This window comes from Elephas maximus, chromosome 4 (genome assembly GCF_024166365.1).
Source record: "Elephas maximus indicus isolate mEleMax1 chromosome 4, mEleMax1 primary haplotype, whole genome shotgun sequence".
Lineage (NCBI taxonomy): Eukaryota > Metazoa > Chordata > Mammalia > Proboscidea > Elephantidae > Elephas > Elephas maximus.
This window is the reverse complement of record NC_064822.1, coordinates 170,249,303-170,277,047: the sequence shown is the minus strand read 5'-3', so window position 1 is coordinate 170,277,047 and position 27,745 is coordinate 170,249,303. Positions and strand designations below refer to the sequence as shown.

The 27,745-nt window shown below is 39.7% G+C and overlaps 1 protein-coding gene across 1 annotated transcript in view; it reads right to left on the bottom strand.

Annotated features, from left to right (window-relative positions):
- Positions 1-27,745, bottom strand: part of STAB2 (stabilin 2) — a 213,803-nt gene that overhangs the window by 183,897 nt on the left and 2,161 nt on the right. Inside the window, exons 2-3 of the mRNA XM_049884206.1 lie at positions 24,797-24,930; positions 21,695-21,810 (exon numbers count right to left, since the gene is read on the bottom strand). Coding sequence (XP_049740163.1) covers positions 21,695-21,810; positions 24,797-24,930 — 250 coding nt within the window. The remainder of the gene's footprint in view (positions 1-21,694; positions 21,811-24,796; positions 24,931-27,745) is intronic.

The window sequence follows — 27,745 nt, the reverse complement described above, 5'->3', positions numbered from 1 at the left end:
CCCTGGGTGGTGCAAATGATTAACGTGTAACCAAAAGGTCAGAGGTTCAAGTCCACCCAGAGGCACCTCGGAGGAAAGGTCTGGTAATCTACTTCCAAAAATGCAGCCATTGAAAATTCTATGGAGCACAGCCTACTCGGACACAGATGGGGTTGCCCTGAGTCAGAGCTGGCTCAACGGCAACTGCTTTTATATAACAGTTAGTGTTCTAGTCTCTGGGGATTAAAAAAAAAAAAAAATGAAGACCCTGTTGGTTTCATCTCGGGTTTTGTAAGGGAGGCAGACTTGTAAACAGATGAATCCCGATGTAGTCAGATACCATAATAGAAGCCATCAGACTCATATTTTGAGCCCTTGCTGTATACTTACCAATTATCTAATTAAATCATTCTCATCATAATCCTTAGGGATTGCTATTTTTTTTAAGGCAAATAGAATTTATTTATAAATAATTACGGTGCTAAATGGAAAAGAATTAAGTGATGGAATTGTGTAGACAACATTGTCTATTCCCAAATTTCCAAGGAGATAAAAGAACCACAGGAAAATGAAAAGCTTTGCCCAAGATAATTTCTTTACTGAGTTGCACATCTGAGAATTAGCAACTCAAATGGCTCGGTTCTTCAGGTAGTATTTGCCCCTAAAGGTGGTGTACCATTTGCATAGCTCATTAAAACAGGAAACATATTGAGAGATGTCTTAATAAAATGTTGCCTAGTCATGAGGAAAGGCAACTACTGCCACATAAAATGATTTTGTAAACAGAAAGAAAATTTTTTTGACTTAAAAAAAATTTTTATTGTGTATTAGGTGAAAATTCACAGCGCAAATTAGCTTTTCATTCAAAAATTTATATACACCTTGTTTTGTGACATTGGTTGCAATCCCTGCAATGTGTCAGCACTCTCCCCCTTTCCCTTTCCCACCGTGGGTTCCTCATGTCCGTTTATCTAGTTTTCCTGCCCCTTCCTGTTTTCTCTTCTTTGCTTTTGGGCAGGTGGTATCTATTTGGTCTCATAAATTTGATTGAACCAAGAACCAAGGAGTGTTTTCAGTTCTGAGTTAGCAGGGTGTCTAGGAGCCATAGTCGGGGGTGGGGGGAGTGTTTCCTCCAGTCTGTCAGACTGTTAAATCTGGTCTTTTTTTGTGAATTTAAATTTTATAAGGCGTTGTCGTTGATGCTGGCTAGCAGATCAGGAGACTGAAGTTCAGAGTGGTCATGTAACTTGCTCAAGTTCTCCATTTATAATTTGCAAAGCTGGGAATTTAGCTCAGCTCTTGCTATCACTCCAAAGCCAGTGCAATCTACAGGGTATCAAGGTGGCCCAGAGGAGGAAGCCATTGACTCTGCTTGAGGAGTCTGGGGAGACATCCATAAGGAAGAATCATTTAGGCAGGGTTTTGAAGGATCAGTAGGAGTTAACCATAGTTAAAAGGGAAGGACGTTTCAGGAAGAGGGCACAGCAAGTACAAAATCTCTGAGTTATGAAAGGGCATGATCTGTTCTGAGAATGATAACAAGTGTGCTGAGGCTGGAGCTGGGGAGGTGGGGCGTGGGAGAGGCGGTGACTGATGAGGAACAAGAGGTCAGTTGGGGCCGATGAGTGAAGTGCTTCTTATGGCAAGTGAAAGAATTCAGGTTTCACTTGAAAGCTGGTTCTAAGCAGGCAGGGGTTCTGCACTTCTGGGCTGTGCTAGACCCGAATTAGAGCTTTTACAGACGATTATTAGAGCAATTCAGTCATTTACTAAACATTCAGGTAGGACCTACTATGTGCCAAGCCAGCTATTACAATGCCCAAAACCAAATCGAAAACTTACAATTATGATGAATGACAAAAGTGTACAGTACTACTGTGGTGGAGGTGAAAAATATTTCTGTTTTTTAACACTTTTTGTTGTCTTACACTTTCAGTGCTGAGTTGACATGGGCTTGATGCCAAAACTTGGGTGAGTTCTGACTTTTTTAGACAGAGCAAGGGCTGCTAAGAGAGCATTTTCATAGATCCTTGTTAGATGGTGTCGCCTCGACTCTGACTCATAGCAACCCTATGGGACAGAGTAGAATTGCCCCGTAGGGCCTCCTAGGCTGTAAACTCCATGGGAGCAGACCGCACAGCTTTCTCCCACAGAGCAGCTGGTGGGTTTGAACCACTGAACTTTGTTACCTGCTGAATGCTTAACTGTTGAGCCACCAGAGCTCGTTTTTCATCGATCGCTGACTATCAAATAGCTATCCTCCTGTTCCCTTTTATATGCGGCTCTTCCTGGGCTGAGAAGGTGTCTGGAAACCAGGATCAGTACCGGTCAGGACCAGGAAGGTGACAGCTCTCCCACTATTTCTCTCTTTTGGCCCCTGGGCCCCTCCCCAGGGTCGGGCATGCAAGGTGCCCTCTGGATGACGCCCAGCTTGCTTTCTGGGCTAGCTCAGAAGTACGCAGAACCTCCACCACCCTGAGATGTAGCCATCAATGCCGCCTTGCAGAAATGCCCACTCAGGAGGGAATTAAGCTCCCAGGCATTTTACTTTTGCAGGCAATAAGCCTGGATCCCTGTCTCACATTTCACTGAATGGCTTCCTCCTGGGATGGAGCCAGTTTCCCTCCCCATCCCACATTCCTCTGTCCAGCCCACCAGACTACTCCCCACTCCTCCAGATGTACCTTTCTTTCCATGCCTGGTCTGTGCACTTTCCACCCTCAAAGACTTGCTCCCTGACCACACCTCTTAGGCAGATTTGGTGTTTCCACCCTCTGGGTGCCCTTTCTAATCAGTCCATGCCTTATTCTAACACATATAGCAGAAAATGGGTCAGAATCGCCTGTTGCAAAAATAACCGTATTCTAGGCTACAGGTTCATCGCAGAAGAATCTGGGAGCTCCTCCCATCCCAGCTCCCAGGAGTGTGGCTTTGTGTTCAGAAAGTCTGGGACTCCTTTTTCTTCACGAGATGGTTAACAGGCATTTCTTTTTAAAAATTTAGGCAGGTGTTCTTCTAACGGTGGTTCACTGGGCGAGCTGTTTTGAATCATCTGGGAGGGGAGATTGCTATAAATGCAGATTCCCAAGGCCCTTCTTACCAGGTTTGGTTGCTATGCAAATACACCTCTCAGATCTGTGACGGTGAGCACATGTTGTTCGTTCGCTGCTGTGGACTCGGCCTCTAATTCATGGTGACCCCATGCACAACAGAATGAAATGCTGCCTAGTCCTGTGCCATCCTCATGATTGACTATGGACACGACTGTTATGATCCGTAGCATTTTCATCGGCTGATTTATGGAAGTTGATTGCTGGGTCTTTCTTCCTAGCCCATCTTAGACTGGAAGCTCTGCTGAGACCTGTTCAGCATCATAGCAACATGCAAGCCTCTGCTGACAGACAGTTGGTAGCTGTACATGAGGTGCACTGGCTGGGAACTGAACCTGGGTTTCCTGCATGGAAGGTGTGAATTCTACCTCTGAACCACCACTGCACCCTGAAATTCGTGATCCTGGACAACAGGGCACACTTCCCATGTCTGCTTCCAGCCAATGACCGAGCATGGCAGGAATAAGACAAGGGATTATTCTTGCAAGACACAAAACTTCTCTGATGGGTGACTTTGGCCGGAGGACTCCCCAGACTTTCTTAGAAGTGTACTGTAGTTTAAGATTTTTCTACTCAGTCTTCCTTGAATCCCTCTCTTGTTCACAGAGGTCAGATTTGCATCACTGTCTGATGGCCCCCCTGCCTCTCCTGGGCTCCTCCCCATTTTTGCTCACAGACATGTCTTCTAATTAATTTCTTGCATCTAGGAGAATCCTGTCTTCCTATCTGCTTTTTGTAGGACCTGGATGAATACACCAGGGCATAGAGAGCCTTTGTGCAAATTAGAAAAAACCCTCCCCCTCCCGCCCTTGTGGGTATATTACCACAGACACAAGACTTGGCAAGCAGATGAAACTAAAATAAATTGTGAGCTGTCTCTTTTTTCTGGTTAATCAGGCCCACACCAGAGTGCACGGCTTAGCAAGCAGAGGATAGACTGGATTTCAGTCCACATTCACTCGCTCGGCCAATAGTAACCTGTTACAATTTTACACAAAGTCTGACACTGCACACCTACCAAGTAGGGATCTCTAGCTTTAAGATTCAGAAATCTGCATTTTAATAGGTGATTCTACTGCAAATGAGTCTTTGAGAACCACTGAATATGCTGGATTAATTAATCTGAACTGTCCTAAATGGGAAGGAGACGAAGGTATATGTTTCTCAGGCTGTAAGGAAGTGATGCTATGAGTTGATGGGCCTTTGCATGGGGATGTGTGTGTGGTGTCTGGGCTGGCCAATGAATGGGTCCTTGAGGGCCTCAGCGAAGTTTTGCTATGGATGAGCTTAGGAAGGAGGATGAAAAACTGGATCAATACTTGCTTCAGAGGAAGCCACAGCACCAGGCACCTGGTGGAGGGTCTGTGCTGGTAGTTGGGAGTGCATGGCCATAGGGAGATGTGTGGACTGACTTAAGCCATGTTGACTAATCAGCAATTAGGTTTATTTGGAAAATACGTGTAACCTCTGGTGGCTAGAGGTTAACAGGAGCATTGCTTCCTAAATTATACCACCTACTACCAGGAATGTTACAATGTTAAATGAAAGAAAATTCTGCAAATTTCTTATCTGTCGGGTACAAAATGGTGATATATTTTTTTCTTGAAATTATCAGGAAGCTCCACTTCTGCCCTCAAGCCCTCTGATCAGGAAAGGCAAAAAATAAAAAAAGCATAGGTAATAAGCCAACAAGGGAGATAAAACAGAATTACAAAACAAAACAAAAAAAAGAACACTAAGTCAGCCCAAAAGAAGGCAGACAAAGAAGAAAAAAAGAACCAAGGATAGATGGGACAAACAAAAAAATAAATAAAGAGATAAAGAATTTAAACTTGACACATTAAAAGTAAATGGTCTAAACAACTCAATTAAAAAGTATAGATTTTCAGGCTTGGTTAAAAAAGAAAGACCCAATTGCATGCTGTCTATGAGGTCCATTTTAAATATGAATATACAAATATGTTAAAAGTAAAAGAGAAAAAGATAGTACACTAACACTAATCAAAAGAAAGCTGGGATGGCTTGTATTACAAATGCGAAGTAAATTTCAGAGTAAAAACTTTTATCAGCGATAAAGAAGGTCATTTCATAATTCTAATGGGGCCAATTTATCAAGACAACATAAGTCATAAAATGCTTATGGATTTTGCAACAGATCTTCAAAGTACATTAAATGAAAATAGAACTGCAAGGAAGAATTGATAAATCCACAATTAGAGTCAGGTGGTTCAACATCCCTCTCTCAATAATCAATAGAATAAGTAGTCAGAGAATCAGTAATGATAAAGAAGGCTTGAACGACACTATCAAACAACTTGACCTAACAACAGCAGAACACTAATTCTTTTCAAGAGCACATGAAACATTTACCAAGATAGGTCATATTCTGGGACATAAAACAAGTCATGTAAAGTATGTTTTCTGACCAAATGGAATTAAATTATGAATTTCCCTCAAAGCACTGCTTTAGCTGCATCTCACAAATTTTGATATGTTGTGTGTTTATTTTCATTCACTTAATAAAAGAGACACATCTGGAAACAATAACAGAAACATATCTGAAAACCCTCAAATATTTCAAATTAAATTTTACACTTCCAAATAACCTATGACAAAAGAAGATTTCAAAAAGAAAATTTAAAAGGGAATAAGACAAGGATGCCCTTTATCACCACTCCTATCTAACATTGTGTTGGGATTCCTAGATACAGCAATACTGCAAGAAAAAGAAATGAAGCGCATGCAAATTAGGAAAGAAGAAGTAAAATATTCCTATTCACAGATAATATAATCCTATACATAGAGAACCCCAAAGATTCCACAAGTACTGGAACTAATAGAAGGATTCAGCAAAGCAGCAGGATATAAGGTCAACATATAAAAATTAGTTGGATTCCTATACACCAACAAAGAGAACTTTGAAAAGGAAATCAGGAAATAATATCTTTATAAAAAAAAATAGCCCCTAAAAAGATAAAATGCTTAGGAATAAATCTAACGAATGACATAAAAGACCTATACAAAGAAAATGACAAAACACTACTGCAAGACATCAAATGAGACTTACATAAATGGAAAAACATATCACGCTCATGTATAGGAACATTCAACACTGTGAAAATGTCAATCCTACCCAAAGCGATCTATAGATAAAATGTAATCCTGATCCAAATACTAACAGCATTCTTTAACGAGATGGAAAAAATAGTCACCAACTTTAGATGGAAAGGAAAGAAACCTCAGATAAGCAAAGCACTTTTGAAGAAAAAGAACAAAGTAAGAGGCCTCACACTACCTGATCTCAGAACTGTACAGTCACGGTAGTCAAAACAGCCTGGTACTGGTACAATGAAAGACATAATAGACCAATGGAACAGAATTGAAACTCCAGATGTAAATCTACTTATAGTCAGCTGATCTTTGACAAAGGACCAAACTCTGTTAAACTGGGAAAAGACAGTCTTTTAACAAATACTGCTGGCAAAACTGGATGTCCCTCTGTAAAAAAAATGAAACAGGCCCATATGTCACATCGTACACAAAAATTAACTCAAAATGTGTCAAAGGCCTAAATATAAAACCTAAAACTATAATGGTCATGGAAGGAAAAATGGAGACAATGCTAGGACCCTATAAAAGAAAAAAAAATTTTTTTTCTTTTATACATGGCGTAAATTCAATACAGACCATAGCTAACAGTGCACAAACACCAGGAGATAAACTAGACATTTGCTGTTACTAGGTGCCATTGAGTTGGTTCTGACTCATAGTGACCCTATGTAAAATAGAATGAAACACTGCCTGCTTCTGCACCATGCCCACAATCGTTGTTATGCTTGAGCTCATTGTTGCAGCCACGGTGTCAATCCATCTCATTGAGGGTCTTCCTATTTTTCATTGACCCCATACTTTACGAAGCATGATGTCCTCCAGGGACTGATCTATCCTGACAACATGTCCAAAGTATGTAAGACGTATTCTCGCCATCCTTGCTTCTAAGGAGCATTCTGGTTGTACTTCTTCCAAGACAGACTTGTTCATTCTTTTGGCAGTCCATGGTATAGTCAATATTCTTTGCCAACACCACAATTCAAAGGCGTCAGTTCTTCTGTCTTCCTTATTCACTGTCTAGCGTTTGCACGCATATGATGTGATTGAAAATACCATGGTTTGGGTCATGCGCACCTTAGTGTTCAAGGTGACATCTTTTCAACACTTTAAAGAGGTCTTTTGCAGAAGATTTGCCCACTGTTACGTGTCTTTTGATTTCTTGACTGCTGCTTCCATGGATGCTGACTGTGAATCCAAGTAAAATGAAATCCTTGACAACTGCAATCTTTTCCCCCTTTATCATGATGTGGCTTATTGGTCCAGTTGTGAGGATTTTTGTTTTCTTTATGTTGAGGTGTAATCCATACTGAAGACTGTGGTCTTTGATCTTCGTCAGTAAGGGCTTCAAGTCCTCTTCACTTTCAGCAAGCGAGGTTGTGTGATCTGCATAACGTAGCTTGTTAATGAGTCTTTCACCAGTCTCGATGCCCTGTTTTTCTTCGTATAGTCCAGCGTCTTGAATTATTTGCTCAGCATACAGATTGAATAGGTATGGTGAAAAGATACAACCCTGACACACACCTTTTCTGACTTTAAACTATGCAGTGTCCCCTTGTTCTGTCAGAACAATTGCCTCTTGATCTACGTACAGGTTCCTCATGAGCAAAATTAAGTGTTCTAGAATTCCCATTCTTCGCAGTGTTGTCCAAAATTTGTTACGATCCACACAGTCGAATGCCTTTGCATAGTCAATAAAACAGGTAAACATCTTTCTGGTATTCTCTGCTTCCAGTTAAGATTGTGTGACATGAGCAATGATATCCCTGGTTCCACGTCCTCTTCTGAATCCAGCCTGAATTTCTGGCAATTCTCTGTCAATGTACTGCTGCAGCCGCTTTTGAATGATCTTCAGCAAAATTTTACTTGCATGTGATACTAATGACATTGTTCGATAATTTCCACATTTGGTTGGATCACCTTTCTTGGGAATAGGCATAAATATAGATCTCTTCCAGTTGGTTGTCCAGGTAGCTGTCTTCCAAGTTTCTTGGCATAGACAAGTAAGCACTTCCAGTGCCGCATCTATTTGTTGAGACGTCTCAATTGATATTCCGTCAGTTCTTGGAGCCTTGTGTTTTTGCCAATGCCTTCAGCGCTGCTTGGACTTCTTATTTCAGTACCATTGGTTCCTGATCATATGCTACCTCTTGAAATGGCTGAACATTGACCAATTATTGTTGGTATAATGACTCTGTGTATTCCTTCCATCTTGTTTTGATGCTTCCTGTGTCGTTTAATATTTTTCCCCATAGAATCCTTCACTATTGCAACTTGAGGCTTGAATTTTTCCTTCAGTTCTTTCAGCTTGAGAAGTACTGAGTGTGTTCTTCCCTTTTGGTTTTCTATCTCCAGCTCTTTGCACATTTCATTATAATACTTTACTTTGCCTTCTCAAGCAGCCCTTTTGAAATCTTCTGTTCAGTTCTTTTACTTCATCATTTCTTCCTTTTTCTTTAGCTACTCAATGTTCAGGAGCAAATTTCAGAGCTTCTTCTAACATCCATTTTGGTCTTTTCTTTCTTTTATGTCTTTTTAAAATGACCTCTTGCTTTCTTCATGTATGATGTCCTTGATGTCTTTCTACAATTAGTCTGGTCTTTGGTCATTAGTGTGCAATGCATCAAATCTATTCTTAAGATGGTCTCTAAATTCAGGTGGGATACACTAAAGGTTATACTTTGGCTCTTGTGGACTTGTTCTAATTTTTTTCAGTTTCAACTTGAACTTGCATATGAGCAATTGATGGTCTATTCCAAAGTTGGCCCCTGGCCTTGTTCTGACTGATGATATTGAGCTTTTCCATTGTCTCTTTTCACAGATGTAGTCAGTCTGATTCCTGTGTATTCTGTCTGGCTATGTCCATGTATATAGTTATTGTTTCTGTTGGCAAAAAAAAAAAAAAAAGGTATTTGCAATGAAGAGTCTTTGGTCTTGCAAAATTCTATCTTTCTACCTCGGAATTTTTCTATCACCAAGACCATATTTTACCACTACCAATCCTTCTTCTTTGTTTCCAACTTTTGCATTCCAATTACCAGTAACTATTAATGCACCTCGATTGCATGTTTGATCAATTTCAGACTGCAGAAGTTGGTAAAAATCTTGAATTTCTTCATCTCTGGCCTTAGTGGTTGGTATGTAAATTTGAATAATAGTCATATTAACTGGTCTTCCTTGTAGACATATGAATGTTATCCTATCAGTACCAGTGTTGCACTTCAGAATAGATCTTGAAATGTTCTTTTTGACGATGAGTGCAACACCATTCCTCTTCAAGTTGTCATTTGCGGTATAGTAGACCATATGATTGTCTGATTCAAAACGGCCAATACCAGTCCATTTCAGCTCACTAATTAATGCCTAGGATATCAATGTTTATGCGTTTCATTTCATTTTTGATGATTTCCAATTTTCCTAGAGTCATACTTCATACATTCCATGTTCCGATTATTAATAGATGTTTGCAGCTGTTTCTTGTCATTTTGAGTCATGCCACATCAGCAAATGAAGGTCCCGGAAGCTTTACTCCATCCACGTCATTAAGGTCGACATTACTTTGAGGAGGCAGCCCTTCTCCAGTAGTATTTTGAGTGCCTTCCAACCTGGGGGGCTCACCTTCCAGCACTACATCAAACAACATTCTGCTGCTATTCATAAGGTTTTCACTGGCTAAATCTTTTCAGAAATAGACTGCTGGGTCCTTCTTCCCAGTCTGTCTTAGTCTAGAAACTCAGCTGAAACCTGTCTGCCATAGCTTCCAACATCACAGCAACACACAAGCCCCTGTAGTACGACAAACTGACAGACGTGTAGGGGATTAAACATTTATGCTTATCAAAATACTTCACCAAAAGAGTAAAAAGAGAATAGGTAAACTGGAAAAAAATTTTTGGCTATGACATATCTGATGAGGGTCTAATCTCTAAAATGTATAGAATAGTTCAACACCTCAATAACAAAAAGACAAATAATCCAACTGCAAAAAGGGCAAACGATATGAACAGACACTTCGTCAAAGAAAACATTCAAGTGGCTAACAGACACATGAGGAAATGTTTACGATCATTAGCCATTAGAGAAATGCAAATCAAAACTACAATGAGATACCATCTCATCCTGACATTACTGTCACTAATCAAAAAACCGGGAAATAACAAATATTGGGGGAGGTTGTGGGGAGATTGGAACTCTTATACACTGTTGGTGGGAATGTAAAATGGTACAACTGCTATGGAAAATGATATGGTGCCTCTTTAAAAAGCTAGAAATAGCAATATCATACAATCCAGCAACCCCACCCCTAGGAATATATCCTAGAGAAATAAGAGCCATCACACAAGTAGATATATGCACACCCACGTTCATTGCAGCATTATTCATGATAGCAAAAAGATGGAAACAACCTAAGTGCCCATCAACAGATGAATGGATAAACAAATTATGGTGCATACACACAATGGAATATGCAATGATAAAGAACAATGAAGAACTGGTGAAACATCTCACAACATGGATAAATTTGTAGGGCATTATTCTGAGTGAAATAAGTCAATCACAAAGGAAAAATATTATATAAGACCACTATTATAAAAAGCCAAAAAAAGGTTTACACACAGAACAAAACAATCTTTGGTGATTATGCGGAAGGGAATGGGTAGGGAGGCAAAGTCACTAACTAGATAGTAGACAAGTGTTAACTTTGGTGAAAGGAAAGACCACACACAATATAGGGGAAGTCAGCACAGCTTGACAAATGCAAGGCCATAGAAGCTTCCTTGGTACATCCAAACACCTTGAGGGATGGAGTTAGTGGGGCTGAGGGATGGGGACCATGGTCTCAGGGGACATCTAGGTCAATTGGAATAACATAGCTCATAAAGAAAATGTTCTATATCCTACTTTGATGAGTAGCATCTAGGATCTTAAAAGCTTGTGAGTGGCCATTTAAAATACATCTATTGGTCCTATCATGTTCTGAGCAAAGAAGAACGAAGAAAACCAAAGACTCATGGAACATACCAGTGTAAAGGATTAATGGACCACATGAATAACAGCCTCCACCAGCCTGAGCCCACAAGAACTAGATGGTGCCCACTACCACTACCAACTGCTCCGACAGGGATCATGATAAAGTGTTCTGGACAGAGTGAAAGAAAAATGTAGAATAAAATTCAAATTCACAAAAAAAGACCAGACTTACTGGTCTGACAGAGACTGGAGAAACCTCTGAGACTACGGCCCTCAAACACCCTTTAAACTCAGAATGAAAGCCATTCCTGAAGTTCACTTTTCAGCCAAACATTAGACAGGCCTATAAACTAAACAATAACACACCTGAGGAATGTGCTTCTTAGTTCAATCAGGTATACAAGGTCAAATGGGCAACACCTGCCCAAAAGCAAAGACCGAAGGCAGGGTAAGGGATAGGAAACCTGGATGAATGGACATAGGGAACTAGGGTGTAAAGGGAAAGGGGGAGAGTGCTGTCACATTGCAGAGATTGCAACTGATGTCACAAAACAATTTGCTCATAAATTTTTGAATGAGAATCTAATTTGCGATGTAAACTTTTACCTAAGACAGTAAAATTAAAAAAAAATTTAAACTGTAAAATACAGCATATCAATATATGTGAGGTGCTTAGAGGGAAATTTATTGTATTAAATTCCTATAATATAAAAGAAGAAGGGTCTCAAATGATCATCTATACTTACAGCTTAAGATAAACTAGAACAGAAGGGTGAATAAACGCAAAGTGAACTGAAGAAAGATAACAGCAGACATCAATAAAATAGAAAAGCAATAGAGAAAATCAATAAAACCAGAAGCTGGTCAATGAAATTGATAAACTTCTAGACAGACTGATCAGGAAAAAAAAGACACAAATTACCAGTATCAGGAATGAGAGAGGGACCATCACTACAAATCTTACAGAAATTAAAAGGATAATAAGTGAATATTATTAACAACTTTATGCCAATAAATTTAACAAAATAAATGAAATGGACAAATTTTTTGAAAACCACAAACTCCCAAAGTTTCAATCAAAAGGAAATAGATAACCTGAAGAGCCCCATATCTATTTAAGAAATTGAATTTCAAGTTAAAATCCTTACCACAAAGAAAATTCCATGCCAGATGACTTCCCTGGTAAATTGCATCCAATATTTAAGGGAGAAATAATGCTGTTTCTACAAAAACTCTTCCAGGAAAATTGAAGAGGAGGGAACATTTCTCAACTCATTCTATAAGGTGAGCATTACCTTAATTCCCAAACCAGACACATACATACAAGAAAACTACAGACAAATGTACCTAATGACTGTGGAGAATAATATTCTTAACAAAATTTTAGCCAACTGAATCCAACAATGTATAAAACATGTAATACCTCATGACCAGTGCAATAAGGCAAGAAAAAAAAAATTAAATGCATACAGACTGGAAGGGAAAACATAAAATTGTCTTTATACCTAGGCAACGTGATTGTCTATGTAGAAAATTTCAGAGAATCTCCAAAAAGTTATTACAACTCATATGTGAATTTAGTAAGTTCTCAGGATACAGGTCAAGATACACAAATCAATTGCATTTCTATAAACTAACAATGAGCAATTGATAATTGAAATAAAAAAAAAAAACCAATAACACTAAAAATAGCACCAAAAACCATTAAGAACTTAGGTATGAATCCAACAAAATATGTGCAAAATCTGGAAGCTGAAACCTACAAAACACTGATGAATAAAATAAAAAGAGTCCTAAATAATGGAGAAGTATACTGTGATCATGAATCAGAAAATTAAGTGTTTTAAAATGTCAGCTCTCCCTAAACTGATCTAAAGACTCAGTGCAATTCCAATTAAAATCCTAGCAGGGTTACTTTGAGTTGACAAACTGATTATAAACTTTACATGTAAAGGCAAAGGAACTAGAATAACCAAAGTAATTCTGAAAAAGAGCAAAGTTGGAGAACTTACACTACCTGATTTTAAGACCTACTATTTTTTAATACAGCTAAAAAAAAAAAAATTTTTTTTTTTTTATATAGCTACAGCAATCAATATAGTGCGGTATTGGAGAAAGAATAAGCATATAGATCATGGAACAGAATAGAGAATCTGGAAAAAGACCTACAGAGATAGTCAATATTCTACAATGGTCCAAAGGAAACTCAATGGGGAGAGGATAGTCTTTTCAAGAAATGGTGATGGAATAATTAGATATCCATATGCAAAAAAAAAAAAAAAAAACTTGATCCATACCTCACGCCATATACAAAAGTTAACTTGAAATGGACAATAGACCTAAATGTAACACATAAAACTTTTAGAGGAAAATTTTTGTGACCTTAGGTTCAGCAAAGATTTTTTAAATACAATACAAAAAGCACTATTTATAAAAAAACAAACTGATATATTTGGCCTCATCAAAATAAAAATATTTGCTCTCCACAAGAGACTGTTAAGAGAATGAAAAGACAAGCCACAAACTGGTAGGAAATATTTACAAATCATACATTTAGTAAAGGACTTGTATCTCAAATATTTTGAAACTCGCAATACTCAATAATAATAAAAAACAACATGAAAGATATAATCACATGAAAAAATGAAAATTAAAACTGACTGTAATGAGATACCACTACACACCTATTAGAATGGCTAAAGTTAAAAAAAAAAAAAATCTATCTAGACCAAGAGTTATCAAGTATGCCAAACAACTGGAACTCTTGTACATTGCTAGTGAGAATGAAAAATGATATATACACTTTGGAAAATAGTTTGACAGTTTCTTATAAAGTTAAACATACATTCACTATACAATCCAGGACTCTCACTCACCTAGGAAATGACAACTTATGTTGACATAAAGACCTATATATACATGAATGTTCATAGTAGCTTTATTCTTAATTGCTCCAAACTGGAAACCACCCCAATGCCTTTGAGCTGGTGAATGGATAAAACAACTGGGACAGCCACATAATGGAATACTAGGAGGCATTAAAAAGAAATGAAATACTGATACATGCAGCAACACAGATGAACCTTGAATGCATCATGCAAAGTGAAAGAAACCAGACTCAAAAAGGTACATGCTACATGGTTTCCCATTTGACTTTCTCCTAAAGGCAAAATTATAGGCACAGAAAACAGATCACTATTTTCCAGGTCTTGGGAGTTGGGGCGAGGGCTTGACTACAAAGGGAATTTTGGCGGATGATATCACTGTTATCTATCTTAACTGTGGTGGTTGTTATACGACTGTTTAGGCTTGTCAAAGCTCACAGAGCTGCACACTAAAAACAGTGAATTTTACTGTATGTAAATTATGCCTTAAAAATAAATGGAACAAACAACGACAAACCCCACGAATCTACTAGCAGATCATGTCCCTCAAGATAGGTTTGGAAAAGGTGATCAGAGTTTCTGTAAATGGTTAATTAAAATTTATTTCTATATAGACCTACAAAGTGTCCATTTCTATAGTTTATACTCACTGGAAAGGACAACAAGTTCAGATGCTAGAATCAGAAAAGGCTATTTTCAAAACACACTATAACAGGGATGGCAACTAGTGTCACATAACAATATGTGTATAAATTTTTGTATGAGAAATTCACTTGAGCTGGAAACTTTCACCTAAAGCACAATAACAAACAAGTTACACAATTTTCCACCCTCAATCTCTAAATCTCTGAATGCTTTAGTGTTGTCACAAGAAAATATGTTCAGAAAGCCTTTCTTCAGTTGAAATAATCATTTAATAAACCATTGCTGAACACCTTCCATGGGTCAGACTTGTAAAAAAAAAACTTGCAGCCATCGAGTCGATTCTGACTCATAGTGACCTTATAGGACAGGGCAGAACTTCCCCATAGGGTTTCCAAAGTGCAGCGGGTGGATTTGAACTGCCGACCTTTTGGTTAGTAGCTGAACTCAACCACAGCAGCACCAGGCCTCCATGGATCAGACACTGGTCTTAAGAAGGTTTGACATGTTTTTGCCTCTTTTTTGTGCTGTCCTTGCTTCCTGTTATTAATAGCAATACAGATCTTAGATAGAATGCCAAGCACACTACATGTATGATTTCAGCACATTTAATCTTCACAACAGCCCTATGAAATGGTTATTATCACCATTTTCTATAAGAGGCACAGAGAAGTTAAATAGCAGGGCCACATAGTCAGTAAGCTCAGAGGTAAGAATGCATATCCAGGTCTGTCTGACTTTAAAGGCTTGTAATTGTGCTTCTCCATATGGGTTGTATATAATTATTCTACATGGCTTAAATGGTTTTACAGTCATTCATTTCACTAATTAATTAGCTAATTAAATAATTCAGCATTTATTGAGTGCCTCCTATTATTTTCGAGGCTGGACATGTTTTCACACTAAAGCGAAATAAGGGCTAGCCAGGATGGAAAGGGGCCTGCATGTCCCTTGTCCACAGGTAGGAGGGGCTGGGGTGCTAGCCTTAGGGCCACAGGCTTATTTCTGCAGAGGTGCCCCATGTATCCTTCTCTTTGAAATGAGCAGCCTGGCAACCACTGAGAGGCCATTGAATGTGTCTGCCTGTAGCTGTGCTAAGGGTGAAAGCATCTACTGGCTGGAAAATGCCTTGTTTTCTGGGAATCTTCCTGAGCCTCACCATCAAATATTCTTCAGGGGGTATAAGGATTTCTCTTTAGCTCCAGCTTCATCCTGCCCAGCCCTTCCTCTCTCCCAGTTGCTTGTGACTCAAATTGGCTAAAGGCCAGGGTGAGTACTTGCCTTTACTACATTCCTGAAGGGCTTTGGCCTGAGTTATCAGGGTGAGCGATGGGTTCCACAGAAAAGCAGATAATTGTGGGAAGACAAATGACAGACCTAGAGACCATCAGCTACATAAAGAAATGAGATGCACAGAAATGTTGCTACCAAACCATCTCTGCAGTGTAATGGCTCTGGTTTCATAGCCTGGCTCTACACTTAATAGGTGGTTCTCTTTGGACAGACTGTATAGCCCCGCAAAGTCCCAATTCCTCATTGGGCTCTCAGTCCCTTTTGCAATTATTTTTCCTTGTCTGCTTTTGTGTCAGCCTCCTTCATTAATTAACCCGTGAGTTTCTTGGGGGTAGAAACTGGATCTATTATATTTGTCGCTGATGTGTAGCGTATACTGGTGCTCAATAAATGCTTGGTTTTTATGAATTGGCCAATCCTGGAAGGAACTTTGGAAAAAAAGGTAGCAGGAGTGTGGGGGTATGAGGAGTCTTAATTTTATGATTTCAATTGAATGTTGCAAAGTTTAACAAATTATGAAGACTACTTGTTTGGTTGTTAACTAAAAATTTCAAGACAAAAGTGTAAACTTCTTTCCTGCTTCCCAAATCATTTTCCATCACCTCCATTACCCGTACCAGTCGCCACTGAGTTGATTCCGACTCATGGCGACCCCATGTCTGTTAGAGTAGAACTGTGTTGTATAAGGTTTTCAATAGCTGATTTTTTGGAAGTAGATCCCCAGGCCTTTCTTCCTGGGTGCCTCTGGGCGGGCTCAAATTACCAACCTTTTGGTTAGCAGCTGAGCTTATTAACCATTCATACCACCTGTTACCTCAGGTCCCCATTAAGGAAAAAGATGGTAAAATCGACATTCTCAGCAAGCACTCTTGAAAGAGATGCTACAGAATTTGCTATAAAGGCACATCCCTGACGCATTGCAAGGTTCAAATAGCTGATAAAACTATTTTAGGTAATTATCACATTTCCTTTTGGTCATCACTACTCTGGTGGTCCCTTGCATTGTGACTTTCCTCACGCAGAAGGTTTAACTATTATAAGCTGTCAGCAAATCATGGCTGTTCTGCTTCTGTAAAAGGAGATAATAAACTTCCTGCCCAGCAAGAGGCCAGGGACCTCCCTGTAACTCTTATCTCTCAAGGACTCCAGAGGTGCCTACTGCATGCCACTATCTTTTTTAAAAGCTTTGCTTACAATGCTAGGCAGGGAGTCTGTCCTGGGGTTCTGGTTATAGCTCTGGTTGGAACTGCCTGCCTGGGGGATTGAAGTGAAATACGTTCTTAATGTGAACTCAGCATTATGTGAACTCAGCATTATCTGTCAGGGGAAGGCCTAGAAGAGTGGTTTCAAATCCGTATAGTCCGTTATTTGCAACGTGTGCAGAGAGTGGCAAGGAATATGTGGTAGGAAAGAAAAAGAGGTCTGAAAACACAAATCACATGTTGTAACAAATAAATGTGGATGACTTGACCACATTGGCCTCCAAAAGAAAAATCAAGATCATTTCCCATTGCAATTATCAGATGGATTTTGCCACGACTGAGTTTATGGGTAACCCCTTCACACATGTTCGTTATCCCATTACTTTGTGTTGTTGCACAAAGACATTAACGGTGGTGGTGGAATAAAAAGAACTGGATGTTCCAATCAAAAAATTCTCTTTGATCTCAAAGAGCATATTGGTTATTCAAATGTGATCTAACCCTCAAGGTTAAAAATAGGTTTTTGTGCTAGTGAGGAAAGACTTCCATGTGCAGATAAGACAAAGCAGTTCCCTTTTTAAGTAGGGAGAAGCACATTAAGTCCTGGTGGAAACACCTTCCTTTATGACACCATTGCTTTTTTCCCACGTCAAAATTCATGCCTTCTTAATTTGAAAAGATGACAGGTCATTTTTTGTCTGTGTTTTCCAAATTTTCAGTATTCATCATGCAGTTATTTTCTAATTCGAATAAGATACTATTAAAATAATTTGAAAAAGTAACCCAAAGGTGTTGAGTATGAATGTATTTGTTCGTGCATTAAAAAAGCAGTGGAGAAATGAAGTCTTGCTGCGTGCCACAACATGGAGGAACCCTGACAACATTATGCTGGGTGAAATAAGCCAGGGGCAAAAGGCCAAGGCCTGTGTGATCTCGCTTATCTGAAATAAGCAAATATATAGAAACCAAAGGTTATTAGTGGCCACTGGGTGGGGAGAGAGGAGGAAAGGGGGAGTTTTTGTTTAGGGGGGGCATTGAGTTAATGTTAATGGTGGTGGAATAATTCAAAAAGGATAGTGATGATGGTTGTACAATGTGAAAAACATAATTAATGTCACTGAGTTATACATGTAGAGATAGTTGAATTGGAGAGTGTTTTATTGTGTATATTTTCACCATGATAAAAATTAAAAAAAAAAAAAAAAAAGGAAGTGGATGCTGCACTCGACTTGGAAACAAGGCCATTCGGGAGCTTGGGAATGTGCTTCCTCAAAAAGAAGGATGGACACATGTCAGCAGCTCCGAAATGGCCTGTCCTTGCGGAAATGTAAAGAGATAGCGAAGCTCTCGTTTGTCATCACTATGAAATGTGAGCGATGAAATACACAGCCAAGGAGAGGACTGATCTTTTTCCTGAGCTAGAGGAAGGAAACCTTTCGAGACATTTTGTATGTTTGCAGGATAAAGATAAAGAGAAGTGCCTCTTTGTCCCAATAAAAGGACAGCAGAAATAATGTCCTTGGTTGAGGCCTTGCTTTTCACGTTTTGCTTCTCTGGCCTCCAGACCTATCAGTAGGAAATGCCTGAACATTTACAGAACCCTTTCAGACTCATCGGTGTTTTGGTCATAGATGTGAACCTTGCCACCTTCTCCTGCCCACGACACAATGTGATGGAACAAAATCCACCGAAGATTTTGAGTTCTATTTGCCTGCTCACATTTTACAAGCTTGTTGTTGCTATTGTTAGCTACTGTCCAGTTGACCCCCTGGCAAGCCCATGCACGACGGAACTAAATACTGCCTGGTGCTAGACTGTTGTTATCCAGAGTTTTTACTGGCAGATTTTTGGAAGTAGATCTCCAGACCTTTCTCCCTAGTCTGTCTTAGACTAGAAGTGCCACTGAAACCTGTTCAGCTTTATAGCATGTCCACTGACAGACAGGCGATGACTGTATATGATGAGGTGTGTTGCCTGGGAATCAAATGTGGGTCTCCCTCACAGAAGGCGAGAATTCTCCCACTGAACCACCAATGCTCGCCTTTCACAAGCTACTCCCTGTCTAACAAGGGCTCAGAGAAAGGGCATTATGGCATTATTTTATTCATTTGTCATTATCGGAAGTCAATTTTGACTGTGAGTCATTCATCTATTTATTCTTAACACATTTATTTAGTGTCTTCTTTGTCACACACTTTGCTAAGTACTTCCACTTACATTAATGTTTTAAAATCTTTACAATAGCTTTTAATTTAGGGCTTTTAACCCATATCTGACAGGTAAGGAGTCTGAGGTGTTAGCAGAAAATAACTTGCCCAAACCAGCAAGTGATGGAATTAGGTTCAAACCTATGGCCTTTGGTAGCAGGTCCAGTGTTCTTTTGTCTTCTGTGGTCCGTCATGCATGATGTTGGAGATGCTGAGTTTCGTACTGCATTTTGGATAAAGCCTTTTCCTTGCTAGGGTGGGTCTCATTTACTAGCATCAGATTAGTTTTTGGGGCTTGAAAACAAGAAAAGCAAATCTATAAGTTCTTTCTATTGTATCAGGATTCTATGAGAACTGGATGCTATCGTGACCACATTTGGTGCTAAAACAGTCCTGGAGTAATCCAGTCCATGCAATCTGGAAGTCTGGGTTAATTGCTTTAAAGGACACTGCATCTGTGCACTTGATTCTGATGTGCTTAGAATCACATGCTGGGGTGAAATTGAGCACAGAGAAGTTAACAGAGGGAACAGCCAGAAAGAATATTCTAAACCCCCAAACCTTGACTTTTTTTAGGGCAAGAACCATAATTCAGACATTGACTGGAAGGACCTACCAATCAAAAGAGAATTTAGAAACTCATCATTTTGAGGGTCTCTTTTTTTTTTAGCAGCGGGACCTTAGAAAGAGGTCAGGTTTTGGCACCAGGTAGCACTGAACTTGGACCTGCTTTGTTGCTTACCAGCCCAAGTAAACCTGGTAAGAGATAATTCTTTTGAGTCTTTGAGTTCTCCTAGGCAAACTGGGGATAAACATGGCTATGTTAAAGATTTGTTTTTAAGGATTAAATCAGATGATATAGGCTAAGTACCTCTCATAGTATTAAGCATTGGTGGTTTAATGGCAGAATTCTTGCCTCCCATGCGGGAGAGACAGTTTAATTACAGGCCGGGGCACCTCATGCGCAGTCACCACCCATCTGTTAGGGGAGGCTTGCAGGTTGCTATGATGCTGAACAGGTTTCAGCAGAGTTTCCAGGCTAAGAAGGAACAGGAAGAAAGGCCTGGAGATCTACTTCTAAAAATCAGCCGATGAAAACACCTGTGCTCCACAACAGAACATTCTCCAATCCATTGTGCATGGGTTGCCATGAGTTGAATCCAACTCTAACGGCAGCTAACAACAACAATAACCTCTCACAGTACCTAGCGTTAACAATGCTGAGCAAATGCAAGCTATTCTTCATTTAGTCATTAGTTTGAAAAAAAGCAGGAGACAACATTGTATACCCAATATGGGCTCAACTATTTAAAAGCCCTATTAAAAAAAAAAAAAGATCTATGAAATAAGCCAAAATACTCAGGGTTTCCAGTATATGACAAAACACAAGTTATATATGTATTTTTTTCTTTATAACTTTCTGAACTTTGCAAATTGTTTACGATTTGCTTATATTACATTAATCAGAAAAAAAATTCGCAACAAAAAGAAGCAATCTCTCCCCTTAAGAAGATGTTTTCATTACGTCTTAGAAGATGAGAACAAATGGTAAATTCATGAATTAAAGTGCCTGATTTTTGCCTACAAGAAAAGAGAGGTGGATGGATTTTATGTAATTTTCATGTTGTAGCAGGGACTCAGTCACTGCCTGACTATTATTCATAAACAGGACAGAAGTCCCATTTTGGTTAACAAATACTAAGCTTGACCAGACAAGTCTAACTACACCATTGACTCAGACTTTGCTAGTAGTTTTTCTTATAATAGAACCTGGTCAGAATTAATTTTTATATGTGTGTGTATTTGAATATAAGCTAACTTAACACAGCTTCTTTACACCGAGGTTCTTAAGTCCCACATCATAAAGTTTGATATTCTACTCTAAGACTTAAGTTTTTGGATGGTTTGGTGACTATTTTGGTTGTAAAATTGTAACTACAGTCTTGGAGATTGTATTTGTAATAAAATGTCTGCTTAAAGAAAATTAAAGCCTGGCATTCTCACTTTCTCTCTTTGGTCAGTTACCTTTTTTCATAAAAATGGGAATCTTTTCAATTGTTCCTTCCTCTGTGTTGTAAAGGAGTTCTCCTAAAGAGAGATCTATAATTGCGGGAAAGCAGATTTCTTTATAAAAGCTGACAGAGTAACAAAGATTTTCTGCATATAGACTGACATGGAACTTTCCAGAAAAAGATGCCCAAATTTTCATTTTATCAGGCTTACTTCATCTCAATTTTCTGTGAACTGGGACATTGAGAAGCAAGTATCAAAATCCAATAAAAGTGTGTACCACTTACCCATGCAGTCTGGGCCCCAGTGGCCTGGACAACACTGAGGCTGGAGGTAGTCCTTCCTACAGATGTGCCTGCATCCGGGGAGAGACAGCGAGTAGGTTCTGACCTCAAACATGTACCTTGAGGGTAAAGAGAGGAAGTGAACCAATGACTAAAGCAGTGCAGTTAATTCTAGGTAGTAGGGTTGCCCTGGATTTTTATATATTCTTTATATGTAAACCATAGCTGTTGAGTCAATTCTGACTCATAGCGACCCTATAGGGCAAGGTAAAACTGCCCCATAGGGTTACCAAGGAGCAGCTGGTGGATTCGAACTGTCAGCCTTTTGGTTAGCAGCTGAACTCTTAACCACTGTGCCACCAGGGCTCCACCATTTCCTTAAAATGCTATCTTGACACAGTTTTGAGGCCCTAGCTGGGGGCTAATCTATTCCCATTTCTTGAGCAGCTATGAAGTCCACTTCCCTTATCAGGTTTTCACATTCATGGGCCACTATACACCCATCCTAATAGCCCCAGGGCTAGATACCCAACAACTAGGGACAGCCCCTATGCCCCCTTAGCTTGCAGAGTTATTCAAAATGCTCTCTCCCCAGGAAGCCCACACAACCTAGCTAACCCCACCCTGCTTGCCCTACATAAATCCTCTCTTACAATTTCAACTTGCTGTTACCTTGTCTCCAGGTGCAACCCCCTGTGTGACCCAGGGTCATGGTATGCTGTACCTCCCTGTCTCTGGGAACTGTGAGTATACTAAACCTAGTTACTTAAAAAAAAAAAAAATTATTTAATTTACTGTGCTTTAAGTGAAAGTTTACAAATCAAGTCAGTCTCTCATACACCTTGCTATGTTCTCCTAGCTGCTCTTCCCCTAATAAGACAGCACACTCCTCCCCTCCACCCTGTATTCTCCGTGTCCTTTCAGCCAGCTCCTTTTCCCCTCTGGCTTCTCATCTCGCCTTCAGACAGGAGCTGCCCACATAGTCTCATGTGTAAACCTAGTTACTTTTTATGGCTTCCTTGAATCCTCTTTCCCGTGTCCCACCATCCCACAAATTTGTTAGAGCAACTTACTTAGATTTAAAAAATATGTATATGGGTTGGAAACATTTGACCTTCTAAGCAGAATAAAACTTAATCATGAATTATCTTTAATTGTAAGAAATGGATTAAAAAATCAGGGCACGATGAAAATAGAGGTAAAATATCTAAACTGGTGTCAGAAGTCAAGTTATTAGTAACCAAAAAACCCAAACCTGTTGCTGACGAATAGATTCTGACTCATAGCAACCCTATAGGACAGAGTAGAACTGCCCCATACGGTTTCCAAGGAGTGCCTGGTGGATTTGAACTGCCGAAGTTATTAGTAGATGAAATAAATGATGTTAGGTCGCAGGCATATGCTAGTGGTGGGACTCAAACTTTGTTGCTAAATGTCCTAGCAGCCAGTGCAAGAAGGGAAAGATGACAGTGCACAGGATCTGTGGAATTAAAACAAACTGGTGGTTGTGGATTAGCACATTGATGGCAGGTAATAGAGATTTAAGAATTCTGTGGCACAGGTGGTATAATGTAATGAGTGACATTTGCCACCATACTCTGGTGGGAGACATAATGATGAGTTCCTTAGAATAATTTCGTGTACTGGCTGAGGTATAGTTCTAGAATACCCATTCTATGGAGGCTACATATCATTGTCTAATTACATGGATCTCTGCAGCGAAGGCTTGTTCCAGGATTAGACTTTAGTGTGTCTAGAAACAATCCTCTGTGAATATCTTTTTTTTTCCTAGGCTTTTGCTAAGAATAGTGGATGGTGCTTTCAGGGTTGTACTCCTAAACCAGTCCGTGGGACACAGCTGATAATGGCAGAGCCATGTGCTTTATGGGCAGCCAAGCTGGGAATAGGGCTAACCTTTTCTTTGAAAGGTTGAGAATTCTGGTAGAGGCATCTCTTCATAAAGGCAAGAAAAGAGAGAGCCTAAGGGCAGAGCCAAATGTCCCTTCAAGAACTAAATGTGGGTCTGTTGCAGCATAAGTGAATGACAGCTCAAAGTCTTCAATTCTAAAACACAGATTACGTGTACAACAATTTTAACCTCTGTGTGTGTGTGTGTGTGTGTGTGTGTGTGTGTGGGGTAGGGGTGGATGGGATATAACCAAGGGCCCCTTTAGCCCTGAATAAAAAAAATTAGCCAGTACAAAGTACCCAGCTCTCAGTAAAGTAACCATATAATTTTAACCTTGAACCCTTCCTAAATCTTTCTGATATACATTCTAAGAGTAAAGAGTAAGTGGTTGCAAATGTGTGTCAGTCTTGGTAACTGAGTGGTCCGTCGGCTCCTATGCTTGCTAATTCTAGGCCAGTTAATGCTGGAAAACTATTAGAAACTATGTCTTTAGAATCCAGTGCAGTCACATTATGTGAACGTGAACTTGAAATAGTGTGATATAACAGTGTTAAGGCCTCATTCTATACAAAAAAAAAAAAAAATGAATTCTTCATTTCCAAATTAAAGACAAACTCAAGTGTTGTCTAATTTCAATATTAGTAGACTGAGTAAATGAAAAACTGTGTCTGCACTCTGGCTTCAAGGCTGCACCCTTTCGCTGACAAGCAGAACTGCCTGCCATCCTGTGCCAAGATAAGTCTTGAATTATGAGAATTCTGGATCATAAGAGGTCTTCAGGAATGCAACACTCACATAAAATGCAACCATATTGTAGTTCCCGTGCCCCCTTTCTTTGAGTCCTAACTAGTATCAGGGTCCATAGCTAGTTGTGACATAAGACCCAAAGATTTTAACACATTAAGGCTAGAACACTTTCCAAATGGAACAAAACCCAGAATTCCAAAACCAGGACAAGATGAAGGGAGAATGTTTATGTGCAATGCAGATAGGCAACTTTGTGTTAAAGTGTGAGTCAATAATAACATATGCTTTAATCTAAAGGTCACCAAGTGTGAGTTACCTAAGTTTGGGCTCAGTGAGTCTTAGAGTAAGAAAAATCATGGAAATGCTTTGTAGTTCTTGAAATAGGAAGTTTCAATTTAAATTCACAATCCCTTGAGTTCCACGACTGGTTATTTTCTTATAACCAATACCTGCAATCTCGAACTCCTACAGAGCCATTGGTAATCTTGGTGTAACCGTCTGGGCACTTGATTCCAAAGTTGAGTGAGCAGGATCGGCACTCAGTTCTAATTGTCAGGAGAGACTTCTTATCACATCTTTTTGCCTGTGTAAACAAAAAGAACTTCAATTTCCATTATCAGAGCCTTGTAAAAACATTTAGTTGGCAAATCTTCTCCATTGGCTTCAATTCAGTTTGACAGCAGTGATGGCAAAGAGGTTGACGGGTAGTGAGTGACTGGCCTGCTGCTTTCAATCTCATCTGGAAAGAGTGTTGGAATCAGCAAGTAATGTCTGCCATGGCTGTGAAGGAGGGAAGGGGCACCGCTTATACCCGTTTACCATCCCTGATTAAGAGTCTGGAGCCCAACAAGGTAAGGTAATGTTACTACATACACCATCCGAGTAACCCTAAAATATATGGCAGAATACAGTTTTGAAATGGGATATTGTTAAAGCAGGTTATTCAAAGTTGTTTTGTGCTGTCAAGTTGATTCTGACTCATGGAAACCCATGTGTTACAGAGTAGAACTGCCTCGTAGGGTTTCCTGGGCTGTAATCTTTACGGAAGTAGATCCTCAGGCCTTTTTCTTCTGAGGTTCTGCTGGCTGGGTTCTGGTTACCAGCCAAGTGCAACAATTTGTATCCCCCAGAGATCTTTTTCAAGGTTAATTGGTCATAAATCAACAGGTCTCAAGGATGTTCTTTCAGCATTGATTTCACAGGATTACCTGCTCTGGGACCAGCATTGTGCTAAATGCTTTTGGAAGATACAATTCTGGCTTCAAAGACGTTTGTAATCTTTAGATTATAGTCCAACTAGAATGTAGGCTCCATAAGGGCAAGAATATTTTTCTGCTGTACCCCGTGCAATGATTGGTAGATTGCAGTCATCAGAAACATTTGTTGATTGAATGAATGAATTGTGGGACACTATCAGGCACAGTAAAAAAAAGCAAAAAAAGCAAGCCCGCTGCTCTCGAGTCAATTCCGACTCATAGCGACCCTATAGGACAGAGTAGAACTGCCCCATAGGGTTTCCAAGGAGCAGCTGGTGAATTTGAACTGCCAACCTTTTGGTTAGCAGCCAAGCTCTTAACCACTGCACCACCAGGGCTCCCTCACACACACTAGAAACAGTTAATTAGCAACATAAGGCAGCAGAGAATTTGTTATTAAAATGAATGATTCAGATCCTGTTTCAGTCCCTGCTTTGGGGACCTCATTTTCAGGCTTCTCTGTTGCCCATGATGCTGGGGCTGACTCTCCCAAATAGATTTCCTCCCCTCTCCCAAATTTCCTTACTCTCCCCGTCAAACTTAAAACTGGAGTTAAAGGACTTAGGTTTAGAATAAGCTCTGCATCCTCCTCCTTTCAAACTTGCTAAGTGGAAACCCTGGTGGCGTAGTAGTTAAGTGCTACGGCTGCTAACCAAAGGGTTAGCAGTTCGAATCCACCAGGTGCTCCTTGGAAACTCTATGGGGCAGTTCTACTCTGCCCTATAGGGTCGCTATGAGTTGGAATCGACTCAACAGCACTGGGTAAGTGTACAATCTTGAAGGAATTCTTTACCCTTTACTATCATCTGTAAAGGGAGGGTATTAATGAAGGTCCCTGGGTAGTGTAAATGGTTTGCGTTTGGCTGCTAACTGAAAGTTTGATGATTCAAACCCACACAGTGGTGCCGTGGAAGAAAGACCTGGTGATCTTCTTCCGTAAAGATTACAGCCTAGAAGACCATGTGGAGCTCAGTTCTACTCTGAGCACATGGGGTCGCTACGAGTTGAAATCAACTTGATGGCAACGTTTTTTTTTTCCTCAAGATTGCTGAGAGCTTTAAATGACATACCACATGCGAATTGCCTGGCACAGTGTCTGGAATATCATAGGCAGTAAATGCTAGTTCCTGTAATTCTTTTCCATCCTTAACCTCTGTTTTTCTTGTTGCCTTTCCTGCTAAGAATATTCTCTCTCTCCCTCTTTGCTACAGAACCTCGTATTGTCTAAGACCCTGTCTAATGTTGCCTCTTCCACAAAACCAGGCTCATGTCTCTTCCTTACCTCGACTTCTCCTCTTTTATGTTTGGCCCCATGGGGCACATTTTGTTAGTCTTTTCTTTCCATTTAAAAACCCCTTGTGGGCGAGGACCATGTTTCATACTTCTCCATTATCTCACAGCTCATCCTACAGTCCCAGCACTAGGCTAGATGTGGCAGGGGATGCCATAGCTACTTCTAAGTTTACTGAAATGTGTAATGTTCTCTGCAGAAGAAGACTTCACATTTACAGAGCCGCATATGGTTGCACACTTCAAAGACATTATCTTATTTGATATTTACCACCCTACAGATAAGCAAGGCAGGTAGCATGCTCCTTATTTTAGAGGGGAGAAAACTAAGGCAAGGGGGGCAGACCGTGACTTGCCCAAGGTCACACTGTAAGTTAGTGATCTCCTGATTCCTGAATTAACACCTTTCTCTTCCATGCACCCAATAAAAAAAAAAAAAAAATAGAAAAACAAAATCTGTTTTTCTGTTTTAAGATGATCATTGTGAACCACTGGGCTGTTCTTTACAGAATAATAATATTCTTTAATAATAATTTTTCTCCATGGAATAATAAAGGCCATGCTTAAATACAATTTGAATTAGCCCCTTTTAACTGTCATGATCACACCTCCACATTTTTTTAAAGCCAACTTTTCTTTACATTAGGGTTTCCCATTTGGGTAAGCATCAGAGCCCTGGTGGTGTACTGGTTAAGAGCTACGGCTGCTAACCAAAAGGTTGGCAGTTTGAATCCACCAGCCGCTCCTCGGAAACCCTAGGGGAAGTTCTGTAGGGCTGCTATGAGTCGGAACTGACTCAAAGGCATCCAACAACATGTAGTGACATTACCTTGCCTTTTTTCACTTAGTAGA